The 16,493-nt window shown below is 32.9% G+C and overlaps 1 protein-coding gene across 2 annotated transcripts in view; it reads right to left on the bottom strand.

Annotated features, from left to right (window-relative positions):
• Nucleotides 1–247: 247 nt before the first annotated feature.
• Nucleotides 248–16,493, bottom strand: part of PLA2G4A (phospholipase A2 group IVA) — a 184,679-nt gene continuing 168,433 nt past the window's right edge. For both annotated transcript variants that reach the window (XM_074222259.1, XM_074222260.1), the window contains 3 exons: nt 10,441–10,636; nt 9,609–9,766; nt 248–6,256 (listed from right to left, as the gene is read on the bottom strand). In XM_074222259.1, coding sequence (XP_074078360.1) covers nt 6,125–6,256; nt 9,609–9,766; nt 10,441–10,636 — 486 coding nt within the window. In that variant the 3' untranslated portion in view covers nt 248–6,124. The remainder of the gene's footprint in view (nt 6,257–9,608; nt 9,767–10,440; nt 10,637–16,493) is intronic.

Genomic DNA, 16,493 nt, shown 5'->3' with positions numbered 1-16,493 from the left:
AAATATAGAAAAATTCACTGATCTCATTATATTCTTTCATTTAATTAATGATGTGCAGTATTTGTTACATAGCTTTTTAAATAAACAATATGAGTGGGAGATGCATGGTTTCATGTTCAATCCTCTTTTTGTGTTGTGTTTTGTACATTGAAATGATTTTTCTTCTTTTTATATTTGTTTAAAATTAATTTTAGAAAGTAAAAAATAAATTAACAAAGACTTTATTAATGAATAATGTCAAGGCAAGATTTGGTATAGAGACATAGTAGGAAACATTGGAAAACTTGACTCAAAATTAAGAAACAAAAAAGAGGCCAAAAGTTTCCCCACTACGCAGAAGTTTCTACTCACTTAAAGTTAGGACTGTCTTCAAAAAAAGAATCAGGAAGTGTTGGTTATAATCAGTACTAAATAACATTTAGAAAGGTGGTGATAATAATTTTACAGGAAACAACTGGTTCCTGAAATAAAAGAAAGATATTTCTTAGTCCTATAGACTTGTGAGAGCAAAGATTAAAAATAGAAGATAAAAATGAGAAAAGATACAGCATAAAATAAAACCCAACTCTAACCTGTCTATTTAAACAAGATCTGGATGTACTTACACTTTTAAAAAATGGGCAACAGATAAAAGAACATGCATTTACAAAGACGTGATTTTCTAAGGACAGTTGACCCATGTAAATTAATTGCTTTTACAAGGAGGTCAAAAGAGCTTAAGAACATCATAAACCCAGCAGCAGCTGATTGCTTTGCCAAGAAATAAATGAAAACCAAAAGCATTTCAAATATAAATGTTTTGTAAACTGTTACATAATAATTAGTGGGAAATTGTGAGCAGTATTACCTACAAAAAATAGTAAAGGAAAGGAGGGGAAAAAAGTATCTAGAAAGTTTGCCAAAATGTATAACTAGTCAAATCATTATAAGAACATTTTAGTTTGAAATTAGTATAACCAGGGAGTGAAAAAATGGAGTGGGGGTGGAGAACTCAGAAATTTGACTCTTTCCTATCAAAAACTAATGCAAACTGCAATAGAACTATTGTTTTGGGACTTTGTCATAGCTCCAATATATAGTATGAGGATTAAAGAAAACAAAGACAGAAAGAGAAGCCATATAAACTAAGTGGATAGGTGAGACATGTTTCAGAATGCCTAAACAGGAAAGATGCAAGAAGAGAAGCAAAGTCAAAACAATTTTTAAAATTTTATTTACTTTTGCCAGCTACAACAATTCTTTCTCCACCCTCATATCCACAGTTCTCCAAAGCCATTCCTTGCTTCCTCATACCTTTGCTCATGCTACTCCTCTCCTCCTGTAATGCTCTCCTCTCAGCATCCCGTCTATGCTTATTAAATTAACCATTCATTTAGAATCAGTTTAGATCTCACTTTTCTCTCAAAGATTGTGCTGTTCTATAAACTTAAAATTATTATTCCTTTCTTATGTCTCATTCTCATAGATATCACTTTATTCCATGCTTCTTATATGCTTCCCATTATAGAATGTAGCCTCTTTTATTTTTGACTTTGTATCCCTACTACACAACACAGTTTCTACAACTTTATTAGTTACTTGACTCTCCTCCATACTAGAAATACTTCCTCCCTCATATTAAATTGTAAGCTCCATGGGTCAGAAAAGGCTTGTGATTATCTTTGTATCTTCTCCATCTTGAATCATGGCTCTCTATGTTGTATTAAATAAGCTTGTTGGTGAAAATGAAAGGTTGCAATAATTAGAGTAGAACATATATGTTGGTTTGGTAATTGTTTTCTAATGAAACAAAGATATAATCCAGACTCAATCATGCTTAATTTTCAACCTCCAATTCTATATTCTGACACCATACAGTTTTTAGGTAGGCACATCATATTGGGTGCAATGGGGCAATTCACTGCTTTGATTTCTGGCTTAAACATATCAACTTTCATTTGACTTTTACTCTGACAATTTAATAGATAGGATGCTAAGATAATTGCCTCTATTTTCTTTCGATTTTCCACGAGTTCCAAGTTAAACAGGAAAAATCCATTCATCAATACTGAATGCATTTATTAATCACCTGGGAGATTTATTTTGTATCAAGACAATGTCTAGGAAGAAAAATTCATTGCAAACCCTTTTCAGAGGCTTGCACATTTTCGACAATTAAAAATGTGGCTCTAATTCACAAAATAAAACATCCATTTGATTAACAATAACCCTTTTGATAAATGAGTCTGTGTTTGTAAGTCTGGTTTGTTGTGAAAAGTATAGATAAAAAGTGCTGACCGGTTGCAGGTGATGCTAATTGGAATGAAGATACAGGGACTTGAACTTGATCATGGCATTGATTACAAACCAAGTGCATTGTTCTCAGAACCTAAGGATAGGGGGGTGGGGGAGCCAGTTGGTGTCTACGAGGGGTACACATTTTAAAATGATAGTACTGATATATCAGTAGGAAAATTTGCATCAAATGAAGAAATCAGTATGAATTAAGTTGAGAAAGGGATCTGTGGTCATTCATTGATTCACTTTTTCCACCCCACCCCTACCACAAGCCTCATGGGATGATGGTAAAACAATGGATGAGATTTAGGATATCCTCCATCCTCTTCTAAAACATTTCATCTTTCTCCTTCAAATATTCACTCCTTTTATAAAACTTGCTCAGATCAATCCCACTAAATTCTGGTCACTTTAACTACTCTAAGATTTCTGTCTTTAGTGCTAGTCCATAATATTCATAGAAACAAGGAAGCATTTATCATTTCAAGCCCTATCTCTTGCAATACATAACATATAACACATAACTATATACAAAAAGTGCTTAAGAGATGTTTGGTGAATGCATCGCTAGCAGTTGGATATATCTTTATGCTAATACGTGTTTCAACTCTTGTATATTTTAAAGAAAAATGTTATTTTTTCCCATTTCTATAAAATTTCTTGAAGTCAGAGGCCCTGTATACAATTTCCTTCAAATCTCTCCACAGTACTAGCTATGTTATTTTGCTCAAATAATATTGTGTAAATCATATTGCCTACCAGAGAATGAAAGATGTAAGGATATGAGCTAAAAATAATCAGGGAATGGTTTCAGAATAATTTTGATGGACATTGTCACACTATACTGATTCTCAATGTTTGGGGGTTTTTTGTGAGAATCATAGGTTCATAGAATGAGAGCAAGGTTTCCTGTAGTCCAGACTTGGATAGGGATGAAAATGAGATCCAATATGCCCAAGGTCACACAGATAGTAAAAGACACATTTGAGATTAAGCCCAGGTGCTCAAATTCAAATTCTAGGCCCTCTCCATTACCTCGCACATGTCATCCATTTCTAGAAAAGTGAGGCTTTTCTGTTGTGAAATATTCCTATTTTTAATCCTACAATTAGGGGCTAGAATCAAGAAAGGCATGTCTGACTGAGAAGCAATAGCTAGGAGGGATGCAGGGGTGCAATGCAGATTTATAGTTATGACTGCATAGGATTGTGATGATTTACATGATTTATGAAAAATATTTGCAAGGTTACTACACTGACCTGCAATTTTCCTTTCCCGCCAAGCATGAAAATAGGAAAAAATATCAAACAAAGCAAAAATTAAAACTGTATTCCTGATTGTGATGATTGTCAAGTGAAAGGAAGGAAAAGTAGTTAGATTGTAAACTCCTTGAACATAGGACCAGCCTTGCTTCTTTTTGTATCTCGACATTGAGCAAAGTTTCTGATGCATAGTGGGCTCTCAATAACCATTATTTGATCAATTGGCTGAGGTAATAACTAGTATAGTATGTTTTAGAGGTTCATCATTGAGAAGAGTGTAATTTCATTGATTTAGGGAACATTAGCTAAACCTATTTCTTCAAACAATGCACATCAGCACTGGCTATATATATAAATATATATATATATATATATTCTTAGAATTGTCTGAGTCACCTACAGATTATATGACTTGCATAGTTATAGTCAGGAAGAGAACTTGAAGCTAAGTCTTCCTAATTTTCAGATTTTTCTCAGAATCTGATACCTCTCAAACCTGTAATACTTTTAAAATTCCCTTGAATTCTAAAATACCTTGTTTTGAACCATGATAAAAAGTATGAATATTATAAATTCAGCAATCAGCCTATAAATGACAATGAACTGCTTGTTCTTTAATTGATGCTTCAAAGCAGGTTGGATTACTTGAAATAACACTAAACTAGAAACCAGAAAATAGGTTCCGCCAGGACAACTTGGAGAACCCAAGGCAATCCCTTAAAACTTCATGCTTATATCTTTGACACAAGAATGTTATGAATATTAAATGGGATAATCTACAAGAAAAAGTTTTGGAAAGAAGTTGTTTTAATAGGGGAATATGGTAGTTTGATCATGTGGAAAAGGCACTGGATTTGAAATTATAGGAACTAGAATTAAATCTTGGCTCTGCTATTTACTTCTTTTGTGTCCTGGGGCAAATTATTTCACTTTCTTGTATCTCATTTTGTTCTTCTGTATAATCGGGGGCGGGGGTGATGGGAGTAGAGGATTAAATGGTCTCAGAGGTTTCTTACAGGTCTTTATCTGTGCCAGAAAGAAAGACAGAGACAGCTAGGGAGGGAGAGAGAGAGGCACACACAGAAAAACAGAGTCACAGAGAGAGAGTCAAACAGACTTAAAGATAAGCAGATATAGACACAGAGAGAAACAGAATATGAGGAAGAATGTGGAAAGATGAAAAATGAATGAAAGCTATCTAAGAAAAAAGGAAAATAATATGTGGAAAGAGGATGAGTAAGGGAAAATCAAAAGGAAAAGAAAAAAGGTTACATTCTGCAACTATCAAGTCTGTAGCTCAGGGGATGAGAAGTAACAGCAATGGCACAGAGATATTCAGTGATCCTTTGTAATATGGATACTCTCAGAGAATAGGAAAGCTGAACTGACATAAGGAGACTTTTTCTGTCATTACCATTACCTTAAGTAATTCTCTATGAAAAATAAGACAAAATAAATTTAATTTTAAAACATTGTTCTCAGGACATCTAGGTGGCACAGTAGATAGAGCACTGGCACTGCAGTCAGGAAGACCTGAGTTCAAATCTAGACTCAGACACTTATTTAGCTGTGTGACCCTGGATAAGTCACTTAACCACATTACCTTGCAAAAATAATAAACAAACAAAAAATGTTCTCTTTTATGGACAGTCAAAAATTGTGGGAAGCATACAACATGAACCTGCTTTAGGTATGCACATTGTTTAATAAAACAAATCACTAGAACTCTTAAGAAAAATAGCCTAAAGGTGATAGAAGTATGGTATTAGTGTGAAGTAGTTCAAACAAGGATAGAATTGAGTCAAAAAGCTAAATTTGAATCTTAACCCTTATTAGCTATAGAACCAAAGACAAGTTACACAGGCTCTAGAGCCCTAGTTCTCTCATCCATAAAATAGATTGTAAAAACACCATCCTCACCCTCCTCAACTGGTTATTGTGAAGAAAGTGCTTTGTAAACCATGAAGCACTATATAGATTTGAAAGAATATTATTTATTTTCAATTTTTGGACTCTTGCTTTGGAGACAGAGGATCCGAGCTTTTGTAATAACATTAGACTATTTTACTAAAAGTGCTGACACAATGAATATTTTTTAAAAAAGCTTTCACAAAAAAATTTAATATTCCTAAAGATATCTATTACATTCCTGCATACATAAATAAAAATAGTGTTGTCCCATAGGATGATAAAACTAGTCAGTGGATAAAATTTGCACTCCATGTAAAATAATATTTCTTAACATCAATCCTCTCAAATGCTCTAAAAAGAATCAGCATTTTATAAAATAGTGCAGTGAATAAAACAGCTGGTGAGGAATGTTTAAAAATTCAGTATATCTTTTGACGGTACATTCAGAAATTCTTACTGATGAAATACACGAATAAGCATGTTTTCACTTAATAAATGACATTTGTAAATTCAAAAAAAGACAACAGTGGTATTATTCTCATGCAGCAAAATCACTGTTCATCTTAGTGCCATCCAGTCTCTCTAGAGCAATGACGCCCGGTGGCAAATCCAGTTGTTACAAGATTGCAAACTGATACAGCATAGGACAAAGGTTGTATTTTCCAGCACACAATCTAAGCTGAGGGTTTGCTTAGTGAGTCCTTGTTAAAGAACCTTCGGGCCTCAATGTTACTGAGAGATACTGAACAACGAGATGGGTTCTGTCTTCTGTACTCAATGCTTTCAAATATGGCATTCTTTATCACCTGCAATGAGAAATAACAAATTCATTCAACAAGTTTACTCAAGTCTTTCTATATACAAAGCATGTGTTGAATGCTAGAGATAGATTTTAAAAGAAAAAAAAAACAGTCATTGCATTGAAGACAAGAACTATTCTACTGCCAATGGAAGAAGCTCAGGCGGCATGTGATATATTCATAGATAATATAAATATTATAGAAAGCTGTTGTGAATTAATTTTTAAAATGACTCATCCAATACAACAGAATGATAATCTTAATAAAGTTTTCCACCAGTATCTTTCTCAATATCTTTATATTTTATATTTCCTGAATGCTTCATGATTACAGAGAAATACTGGAAATTCTAAGCCATACATTTATAGTTGAATCTATTCTATTTGCAGTAAATTCTATTATTTTGTTAAAGAAGTGAAGCAGCTATGACATTCTGTATTGTTAAAGACAAAGCAATTTTTGGTGGATAAATGGACAAAAAGATCAATACTTTTTTCAGAAAAAGAAATTTAAGTTCTCAACAAATTTTCAGTCTTCTTACACCTTATTTCCCTCAAAGGACTCTTAAAATCTATGTTTTTACATAATTATTTGATTGCCACCTCTCTTAGACTGGGAATTCCTTAAGAGCAGTGATTGTTTCTGCCTTTCTCTGTATTCTCAATGTTTAGCGCAGTGCCTAGCACATAATATGTATTTAATAAATGATTGCTGACAGCTTGACTTAAACAACCATATTAAATAAAATGTGCTGTTACTCAATAACAGGAAAAATTCAAATGAGAACAAATGAGTTTTCTAATCTCTCTCATCATCGTTTGTTAGGTCTAAATGTCTAAATTTGGTGTATATGCTCAGGAAACTTTTCTAGATCCCTAAATTTCCATATATATATATATATGATATATATCATATATATTATATATGTATATAAGTATTGTATTAAATTATTTCTAAGCAATCTACCAGTTATGAAATTATTTGTCCAGGTTGGTGTATCCAATTCGATAATAGAAACACAAAAACTGAACCACTAGATGGCATTTCATGCTCAGGGAATTTTTCTGCAGATTTTTCAAATGATTGTGAAACATTTTATGTTTTTCATATAATATCATAAAAAATTAAAATGGGTTAATATGAAACCATGGAGCTCTAATTCTGAAATAATTGCATACCTCAAGAACTTACTCATATACAAGTTCTTTCCTGATCCCTTCCCCTGCCTTCATTTGTTAGTATTATCTCCCTCTTGAGATCGCTTTGCATATATATTCTTTATTATTTACTTGAATTCCCCAAGGAACCTAAACTCTTTTAAGGCAGGGACTTAAAAAATGTCTCTCTCTCTCTATATATATATATATAGCATCACAATCCATCAGTAACCATTTATTAAGAACCTACAATAAACTCAAGAACCTAAAATAAACTGTGCTATACAATGAAAATGCAAAGTTAAAAATGAAGCCATCTCTGCCTTCACAAGAATTATGTTCTATCAAGAAAAGCATCTTATATAAAAATAGATGCAAATTATTTTTGAAGGGAACTCAAGGAAGAAGATACTTAATATGTGTGAATCCTATATGCCAGTAAGACCTGGAATCCTCTTCTTCATGACAAAGAATGTTTCTTGATCATCTGCATTCAAGTTGTATGAGCTAGTGATCAATAAAATGTTAAAGGAAGTTTTCTGAACATTAAAAAATAATGATACAGCTTCCCATTCCCCAGTCCATCAGCCAAAGTGTTTGCAAAGTGATTGAGAAAAGGAGATGTACCAAAGAAGCAAAAGCAAAAGTACAAAATGACAGATTTAGGTCCTCAATAACAGACTACAGCCAGGATTAAAAACATGATCAATGGCTAGAAAGTATCTCAGATATAGATAAAAACTGGTTCTAATAGAGATCATTACATTGTGATCAAATGGATACAACAAAGCAAAAACGAAAGAAAAAAACATGTCATTAACACACTGAAAAAATACATAAACTCTGTATTCAGTGAGATAGCACAGCTGTGAAGAGCTGGGACATTCAAGTTCACATTGTAGGGAAAGAGAATTCTTTTCATTTTTAAGTTTGGGAATATTCTTTATGCAAAGGGCTAAGTAAGGCTAACTGTGAGTTGAAGAACCAAATTTCCTATGATCCATAGAATCCACAAAGGGTAGCTATAATCACAAGTTGTCCTTTAAAGATAAATGCTCAGCCTCTTGCTGCTGTTTCTTAGCCAAGTTTCTCTTTTTTTCCCCCACTCTGGTTGCTAAGATATTAATGGAAGCACTTAAAAGGCAACATGATTAAATGAACTACAAGACTATATTTGATAAGTTGACTATAGGGTAGGATTAATTAAGAAAGTAGTTTCTTAAAATTCGATCTCTTTACATCAGTTCCTCAGTTTCCTTGCAATGTTTCAAACAAACTGCTTTCTCATCTTTTTAGAATTCACATAAATAATTGAATGATTAGAAAGAAATAGACAATACTTAGAAGAAAATTCTTATTACATTTTAAACCAAAACTATAAACTGAAAAAATTTATGTTATGCAGAATTAATGTAATTTTTTTATTTTCTAGGCCCAATATAGTAAGTTTACACATCCATAATCCATTTATAAAATCTGTAGTCTATCATAAATGCCTAATATGTGTTTATCTATACAAGTATATGCACCTGACTTTTACTTCATCAAGTATTCCAATTCAATTTGCCTTTTATTAAGGACCTATTTTATGTGGGGTACTGATGATACAAAGAAAAATATGAAACAGCCCTTATTTTCAAATTTATATTCTACTGATGCCACTTAACTTACACTGGAGGAACTATGGCAGTATCTTCAAGTCTCCAGATTTCCTTGAAGCTGTTATGGATTTCACGATCAAAATAGTCATTTTTGAACCTCAAACTTTAAAAATCACAAGTTATTTTATCTTTACTTTTTCTATCAATCAACAATTTAAATCTGTATTTAAACTGAGGTTTGACAAACCACAATGGAGAAACCATGACAAAATCCTCAAAGTTCCCTCCTACTTGTAAAAACAATTTATTATGACCTAGTATATGTTGAAATAACAGTCTCAGAAAGAAGTCAAAGAAATATTTATTTGCAAAGCTATATTTTCTTTGAAACTCTATTTTTGAAGATGTGGACCAAGCTGGTATATTACTTTTGCTGTGAATTCATACACGCTCATTATTATTGCTACTACCTTACAAAGATTAGCAGAATCTGTGTTAAATATGACTATTTACATGTGCAAATGATTTAAACTAACTATCATTCTGTGTATCTTCCTTGGAAATAATCTAGCTTTACTTAAGGTCAAAGATGATACTTACATCTATGTTATTCAATGTATTGAAATACATTAAATCATGAAGCCTTTTAAAAGCTTGATTTGGATATTGAAAGTTGAATGTGGAAAATGGAGATTCAGGATCATCAAAAATATCAAAATCAGCAAAATCTTTCTCTTCCTGTGTTTCTCTTGGAATTCCTATAGAAACAGAATGGATACAAATGATAAGATTAATTTACAAGGAATATTTACCCAGAATGAAAATTTACTCCTTGGTCAATGGACTAGTCCATTAATTGGTTGAGAATTGTTAAGAAGAACTTACCAAATAAACAAATAAACAAAAGATACTCAAGTTAACATAAAACCTGACTCCATATAACTTCAACTTATTGGTTCTAGTCTCCTCTCTTAATCAACTTAGTCTTCTCCCTCTTATAAATGATAATACATAAAATATTTGATAATCACTAGTATATGTTCTAGAAATATTTTCTTGTATTAAATATTTCTAGCCCTTTTCAATCATTCTTCTTGACTTACAGGTTCTGTCTGTTTTTAGATTAGCAATAATCCAAGGGTAGGGGTCTATAACTTAGATAATACAAAGGATGAATTCCTTACATTATTGGTATTACTGTATTTCTATTAAATCACTCTGTTTACATTAGCTTTTCTAGCTGTCATGTCACACCATTCATTGATTTACATTAAATTTTAAGTGGATGAAAAACTGCCAGATCTTTTTACATAAGTGCTTTAAAGCTAGTTCCCTCCTCTGATCTCCCACACCGCCATAACATACCCCCCCTCACAAAAAGAAAAATAATGTTTGTTTCGCAGGAAATTTTTATGAAACAATCCTAACTCACCAGGAGCTTTATAATTCCTGAAGTTAATATTGGCCAGAACAAAATGGATGATGGTTGGGCAATCTTTCTCTACATCAGGATTTTTGGGTTTGAAGACATAACATTCCTTCAGACCTTCTCGATCAAACACATAAGGATCAATCTTTGGAAAGGAAAGTTTATTCATTTTAGCCCACTTTTCAGCAAGCAGAATTTCCTAGGAAGAAAATAGCAATATTTGAGATACTTGAATTCCTCTTTCCCAAGCTTTCTTTTCTCTATCCAAAGTCTCAGGCAGAAATGTAGGTCCTCATCAAGTGGCTTCTTAACTTGGGCAATGTGTTTTATAACTCCAGAGGGTAACTTTATACCATTAAAATAAAGTTTAAACACACTTCATAGGTAGAATCCTTGCCAAGCATTCTCCTAAGAATATTTCTGAAACCTATGTTTTAATATTATTTCACTAATCCCCATTGGACATTCCATCACCCAACCCTAAAAAACTAAACTTGCATCTAGAATTATAGCAAAGAAAACAACACTACACTAGATATCACATATGTTTTTTATGTGGGTCTATGAACATATATTCAGAGAAATGTAAGTTCTAGGAAAGTAAGTATTGCTTCTTATTAACCTCCAGTACATAGAGCAGTGCTTTACATATACAGCATGTAGATATTTACCTGTGCATATTTATTAAATTAAACTATCCTCAGTTCAGTTTTATTTAAATCTATTAGAGGCATTGAAGCTGTAAATTCTAAACTATTTTCCCCAATTACACTAACAAAGGCAATAAAAACAAATATCACAGTGATTGTCAGTGAAAAGTCCAATCTGAATTCAATTTTAAACTTTTAAACTTGGGGGAGGGGAGATAACATTGAAAAACTTTATAAAAATGAGAAAAAATAAATTTTCAAAGAAAATAATTGAGTCACTGACCAGTTTGTTATTTCCAGATAAGCAGCACCAACATCCAGTCAGAATTATTCAAGACAAAAAAAATTTGTATGGGAAAGGTGTGGAAAAAAGGATAATGATTTTGAACATAATGACTCAATAATCTGACTAGTTATATTTACTTAACTGCTTAGATGTGTAAGTGAAAAGGGAAAATGAACTTTGTAAGGAAAAACTCAGGCTATTTTTAGATTAATATTTTCATATTGGTAGTCAGGAAGAGTAGAGATTTCTGCTTATGAAATGCTGAAAGACTATATTTAAAAAGTCATACATTTAAAGTGAGATGAGTTAGACTATAATATTCAATGTCTTTTTAAAGAAAGAATGAAACTTACACATAATTGTGATCCAAAAATTCTTGCCAGGTTGTTTGTTTTTTCTATTAATTTAACTTACCAGCCAAGTACTGTAAAATTGTAGACATGTGCTAGAAATTTACCTTTAGAAGCACTTTGGGGGCAAGGGGTGATTTAAAGAATCATATTTTCATGAAGTCAGTTACAGGAAATGTTGGATTTTTAATCTTACTTTCTAAAATGTTTTATATGAAAAGTGTCTTGCAGAATTTTGCAGAACTTTCCAAAGGGCAATTTGCAAAGTGCAGAAGCTTACAGAACCAAAAGAATAAAAAGCATAATGACAAGAATATATAGAAAACCAATGCTAACTTACAACTGAACTCAGATGAATTGCAAACCAATCTTGTTCCCAAAGGTGATATTGTGAAAGATCCTCATTGAATCTTTTCAAAATATACATTTATAACCTTGGTACAAAAATGGGAAACAATAATACACAATAATTCTATTTGTCAGACACAGCAATTTTTTGGTCAGTTTTACTGAACTATTTTCATTTATAACAAGGTAGTGTTCAAAGAGAAAATAACCAATATGAGAAACAAAAGGCACCAGTAAAAATGAAAATAAAAATTATTTTAAAATAAGTTCATTTTGCATCTTAAAATATATTTGAAGGGTAACTAGGTAGTGCAGTGGATAGAGCACTGGCCCTGGAGTCAGGAGTACCTGAGTCCAAATCCAGCCTCAGACACTTAATAATTAAGTAGCTGTGTGACCCTGGGAACACCACTTAACCCCACTGCCTTGAAAAAAACCTAAAAAAATGTATTTGAAAAACTCAAGTAAGCTAACTGAAAGCAAGTTAATTTAGAAACAAATAATTAAGCAGAATAGAGACCAATATAAAAATTAAAGCAATAAATCAAAGTAATAATAAATACAGGAAAAGGAAGTCTTTACTTTCTTTTCTTTTTAAAAAAATGGGGTAATTTTTGATTTTTATAAAATCTTTTTAGAGCAATATTTAAGTCCCTGAAAATAAATGAGGAAAGAGATTTGACTAACTAGCTCTTAGGCAAGAAATGACTTACTCCAGGTGCCTTACTGGAAAAATCACTTGAACTGGAGTCAAGAACATCTGAATTTAAACCTGGCCTTAGATAGGAAATAGCTGTGCAGTGATAGGTAAGTCACTCAACCTCACTGTCTCAGTTTCCATATCTATAAATTGGGATTAATAATAGCACCTGCTTCTCAAAATTATCAAGGCGATTAAATAAGATATTTGCAAAACATTTTGCAAATATTAAAGCATTCTCTAACTGTCAAATGTCATTCTATTACTGCCAAAATTATTATGATATAACACATGGTTTGTATTTAAAAGTACACTACAAATTTCCCTGTAAGTCAGGTGTATAGAAAAAAGATTGTCTGGCCATTCGAATTTGAGCAAATCATTTTACCTCTCAAGGTCTCAGTTCTCATCCTCTGGAAAATTAAAAGGTCTTATAAGCTCAATTGATTGCAACTGTTAGCAACAGCCGCCTTAACAGCAGGTAAGCATGAGGCATGCTGTTCATGAAGCTAAAGTTCACAAGTAGTCATGACCTACTTTCCCAGATAACCATTCACCCATATGGTTAGCTGCCCTCCTTTGACCCAGATTTTTATATCTAATCCTAAATCATATTCAAAGTTACCTAAGCCTGGGTCAAGCTCCCATAGCTGCAGTGATCTAATTTGAAAAAAAAAAGCCTCCTTCACTTAAATCTTAAAAATGAACATGAATTATGTGGAAATATATTTAACATATTTGTACATTTGTAATCTATATCAGATTATTTGCTATCAAGGGCAGAAAGGAAGGGAAGAATGAAGAAAAAATGTGGAACTCAAAACCTTACAGAAAAAATGGATGTTGAAAATTTTCTTTGGATTTAATTAGAAAAATAAATATTTTTTTCAAAAATCTTAAAAATGGGAGCAGCTAGGTGGTGCAGTGGATACAGCACCGGCCCTGGAGTCAGGAGTACCTGAATTCAAATCTGACCTCAGATACTTAATAATTACCTAGCTGTGTGGCCTTGGGCAAGCCACTTAACCCCATTTGCCTTGCAAAAAAATAAACTAATAAAAAAATCTTAAAAATGAAAACATACAGATTTTTTAAAATTTTACTTATTTGAGGCAATGGAGTTAAGATCAATTTGCCCAAGTTCACACAGCTAGGCAATTATTAAATGACTGAGGTCACATTTGAACTCGGGGCTTCCTCACTTCAGGGTCGGTACTCTATTCAGTGTGCTGCCTAGCTGCCCCCCATACAGATATTTTAAAGCCAGAAGTGAAATTAAATACAATGAGATAAAATGAACTTTATTTCTTATAACATGGAGACTAGCTTTCTCAGGATGCATTTTGGAGCTAGCAAAGAGATTCTACTGATCTTACTCCTAATCATTAATCTTTTTAAAAAAGGCTTCTGGGTATACAAAAAGCAATTCTGATTCTCACATCTAATATTCAAGATTTGGGCTCACATCCAAGGTAATGTTGCTAACTGGATGCGTAGTTGGATAACGGGAAATTTATCATGGAAAGAGATTACTTCTCACAGATATGCCATGTATGGGTATAGTGGAATTTTTTAGAGAACCAAGAAAGTCATCACTTACCAGTCTGGGTTCTTGAAGTTGAGGTCACATAATATAAGTAGAGTCAATTAAGACAACTTAAATTTTTCTGTCTTTTGTTTTTGTGCTGATTTTGATAACTGTAGTCATAATAGAATTTTCTTTGAGTATACACAACTGAAAAACCCAAGGTTTGGTTTGTGCTACATTTAGCAATTATTACATGTAAAGAATCTTGGCAATATAAACTATAGAGTCACTTTTTCCATGTTCTCTCAAGATGATTACTTAGAGCTGGGGGGCGGGGTTAGTTCTCATTTCTTCTCAATTCCTATGTGTGTTTCTCTGAAAAATGCTCAGCCTTGGATACATTGATATGGCACGTCAAGAATAATTAAAATAGAGATATACCAGAATCACTTGTTTTGCCTTTATTGAAAATCGTGAGAACATTTCTCAAAGGCAACTAGGTGGCAGGGTGGATAGAACATTTCATTTTTTATTCATACATTCAAGTTATTAAACATCTACTATATACCAATCATTGTGTTAAGTTCTAGGAATACAAAACGAGGCAAAGGCAAGAACCTTACAATCAAATGGGGGAAACATCGTGGCAAACAAATATAAACAAAATTAGCTAAGAATAGGAGAGTTAGAAAATTATTGAAAAGTGGGAAAACATTGGGAATTAAAATGAGTTGGGGAAGGCTTCCTATGGAAGTTGGGATTTTGGAACTTGAAATCAAGGAAGTCAATAGTTGATATGGAGGAGGGAGAATGTTCCAGATATAAGGAATACCCAGAGAAAATGCCCAGAGTTTAGAGATTGAGGGTTTTGTTCATGGAACATCTCAGAGGCCAGTCAGTATCACTGACTGAAGAATCTGTGTCAAGAAGTAAGATGCAAGAATACTGGAAAGCTAAGAAGGGGCTAAAAAGCTCTCTGAATGCAAAAGAAAGCATTTTAAATTTGATCCTGGAGACCACAGGAAGTCATTGAAGTAACATGACTAGACTTGGATTTAGTGATTGAAGGGAGCATGGATTGGAGGGAGGAGAGACAAGGCAGGCAGGGCCAACAGTGGATTATTTCAGTAAAGAAGGAGTGAGGTGATGAGAACTCGAGTTCAAATCTAGTCTCAGACATTTGCTGCCAAGTGGCTCTGGGCAAGTCATTCAGTCTCTTACTTTCTCATCTATAAAATGGAGATGATCATAATAGGACCTACCTCCTGGGGTTGTTATGAGGGTGAGAATAAAATGAGACAATATTTGTAAATTATTTTATAAATTTTTAAGCATCATATAAATATTATTTCTATTAGTTTCTTCCCAAGTCCCAAAATAATTTTAGTAATAATACATGGAGGCCTTTCAAATTAGTTAAATAGAATCATAAATACTAAGTGAGAAAAGAATTCAGAGATCATAGAATCACATATGTAGAGCTGGAATAAAGGTCAAATAGTTTAACTACTACTTTATAGATTAAAAAAAAAGATTCCAAGGCAAGTAATTTGTCAGTGGTCATATTTGTATGTAATTGATGACCCCAGAAATGGTATTAATTCCAAATCAAACAGTATTCTCAGTACACCATGCTGTCATTTTTTTCCTGCTGCCTCCTCTTCTGCAATCAGTGAACAAACATTTGTTGCACGCTAACTGTGGGTCAGACACTGGGGATACAAAGAAATAAGGGTCTCTGCCCTTAAGGAATTCAAATTGTAATGGAGGAAAAATCATGTAAGTAGCCAAGAACATACATGATATATGCAGAGGAAACAAAGGCACCTCCAAAGTGGAAGGAATTAGCAATTGGAGGGGTGCAGGAAAAGGGCATTTGAGGTAAGTCTTGAAGCAAGCCAGGGAAACCAAGATGGGGAAGAAAGGAGAGAGAAAGTAATCCAAAAAATAAAGGAATGGTGATGGGAGATGAATTTTCATGTACATCAAGTAGTTCAAGTGAGACTATTACAATTTAAGTCCCTGTGATTGACCTATTTTCTGACAGGAAAATATATTTTTTATATATTTTAATCTCAAAAGTAGCAAATGAGCTAATGCTGACTCAATTTCATTAAATCCAAGTTCCAAGTCTCCTGTTCTTACATTTTGGAATTTGTCTTTTCAATTACACAGGATTTTGATAGACCCTCCC

Source organism: Macrotis lagotis, chromosome 2 (assembly GCF_037893015.1).
Source record: "Macrotis lagotis isolate mMagLag1 chromosome 2, bilby.v1.9.chrom.fasta, whole genome shotgun sequence".
Classification (NCBI taxonomy): Eukaryota; Metazoa; Chordata; class Mammalia; order Peramelemorphia; family Peramelidae; genus Macrotis; species Macrotis lagotis.
Note: the sequence above shows the minus strand (reverse complement) of the source record. Positions and strands in the feature narration are given on the sequence as shown.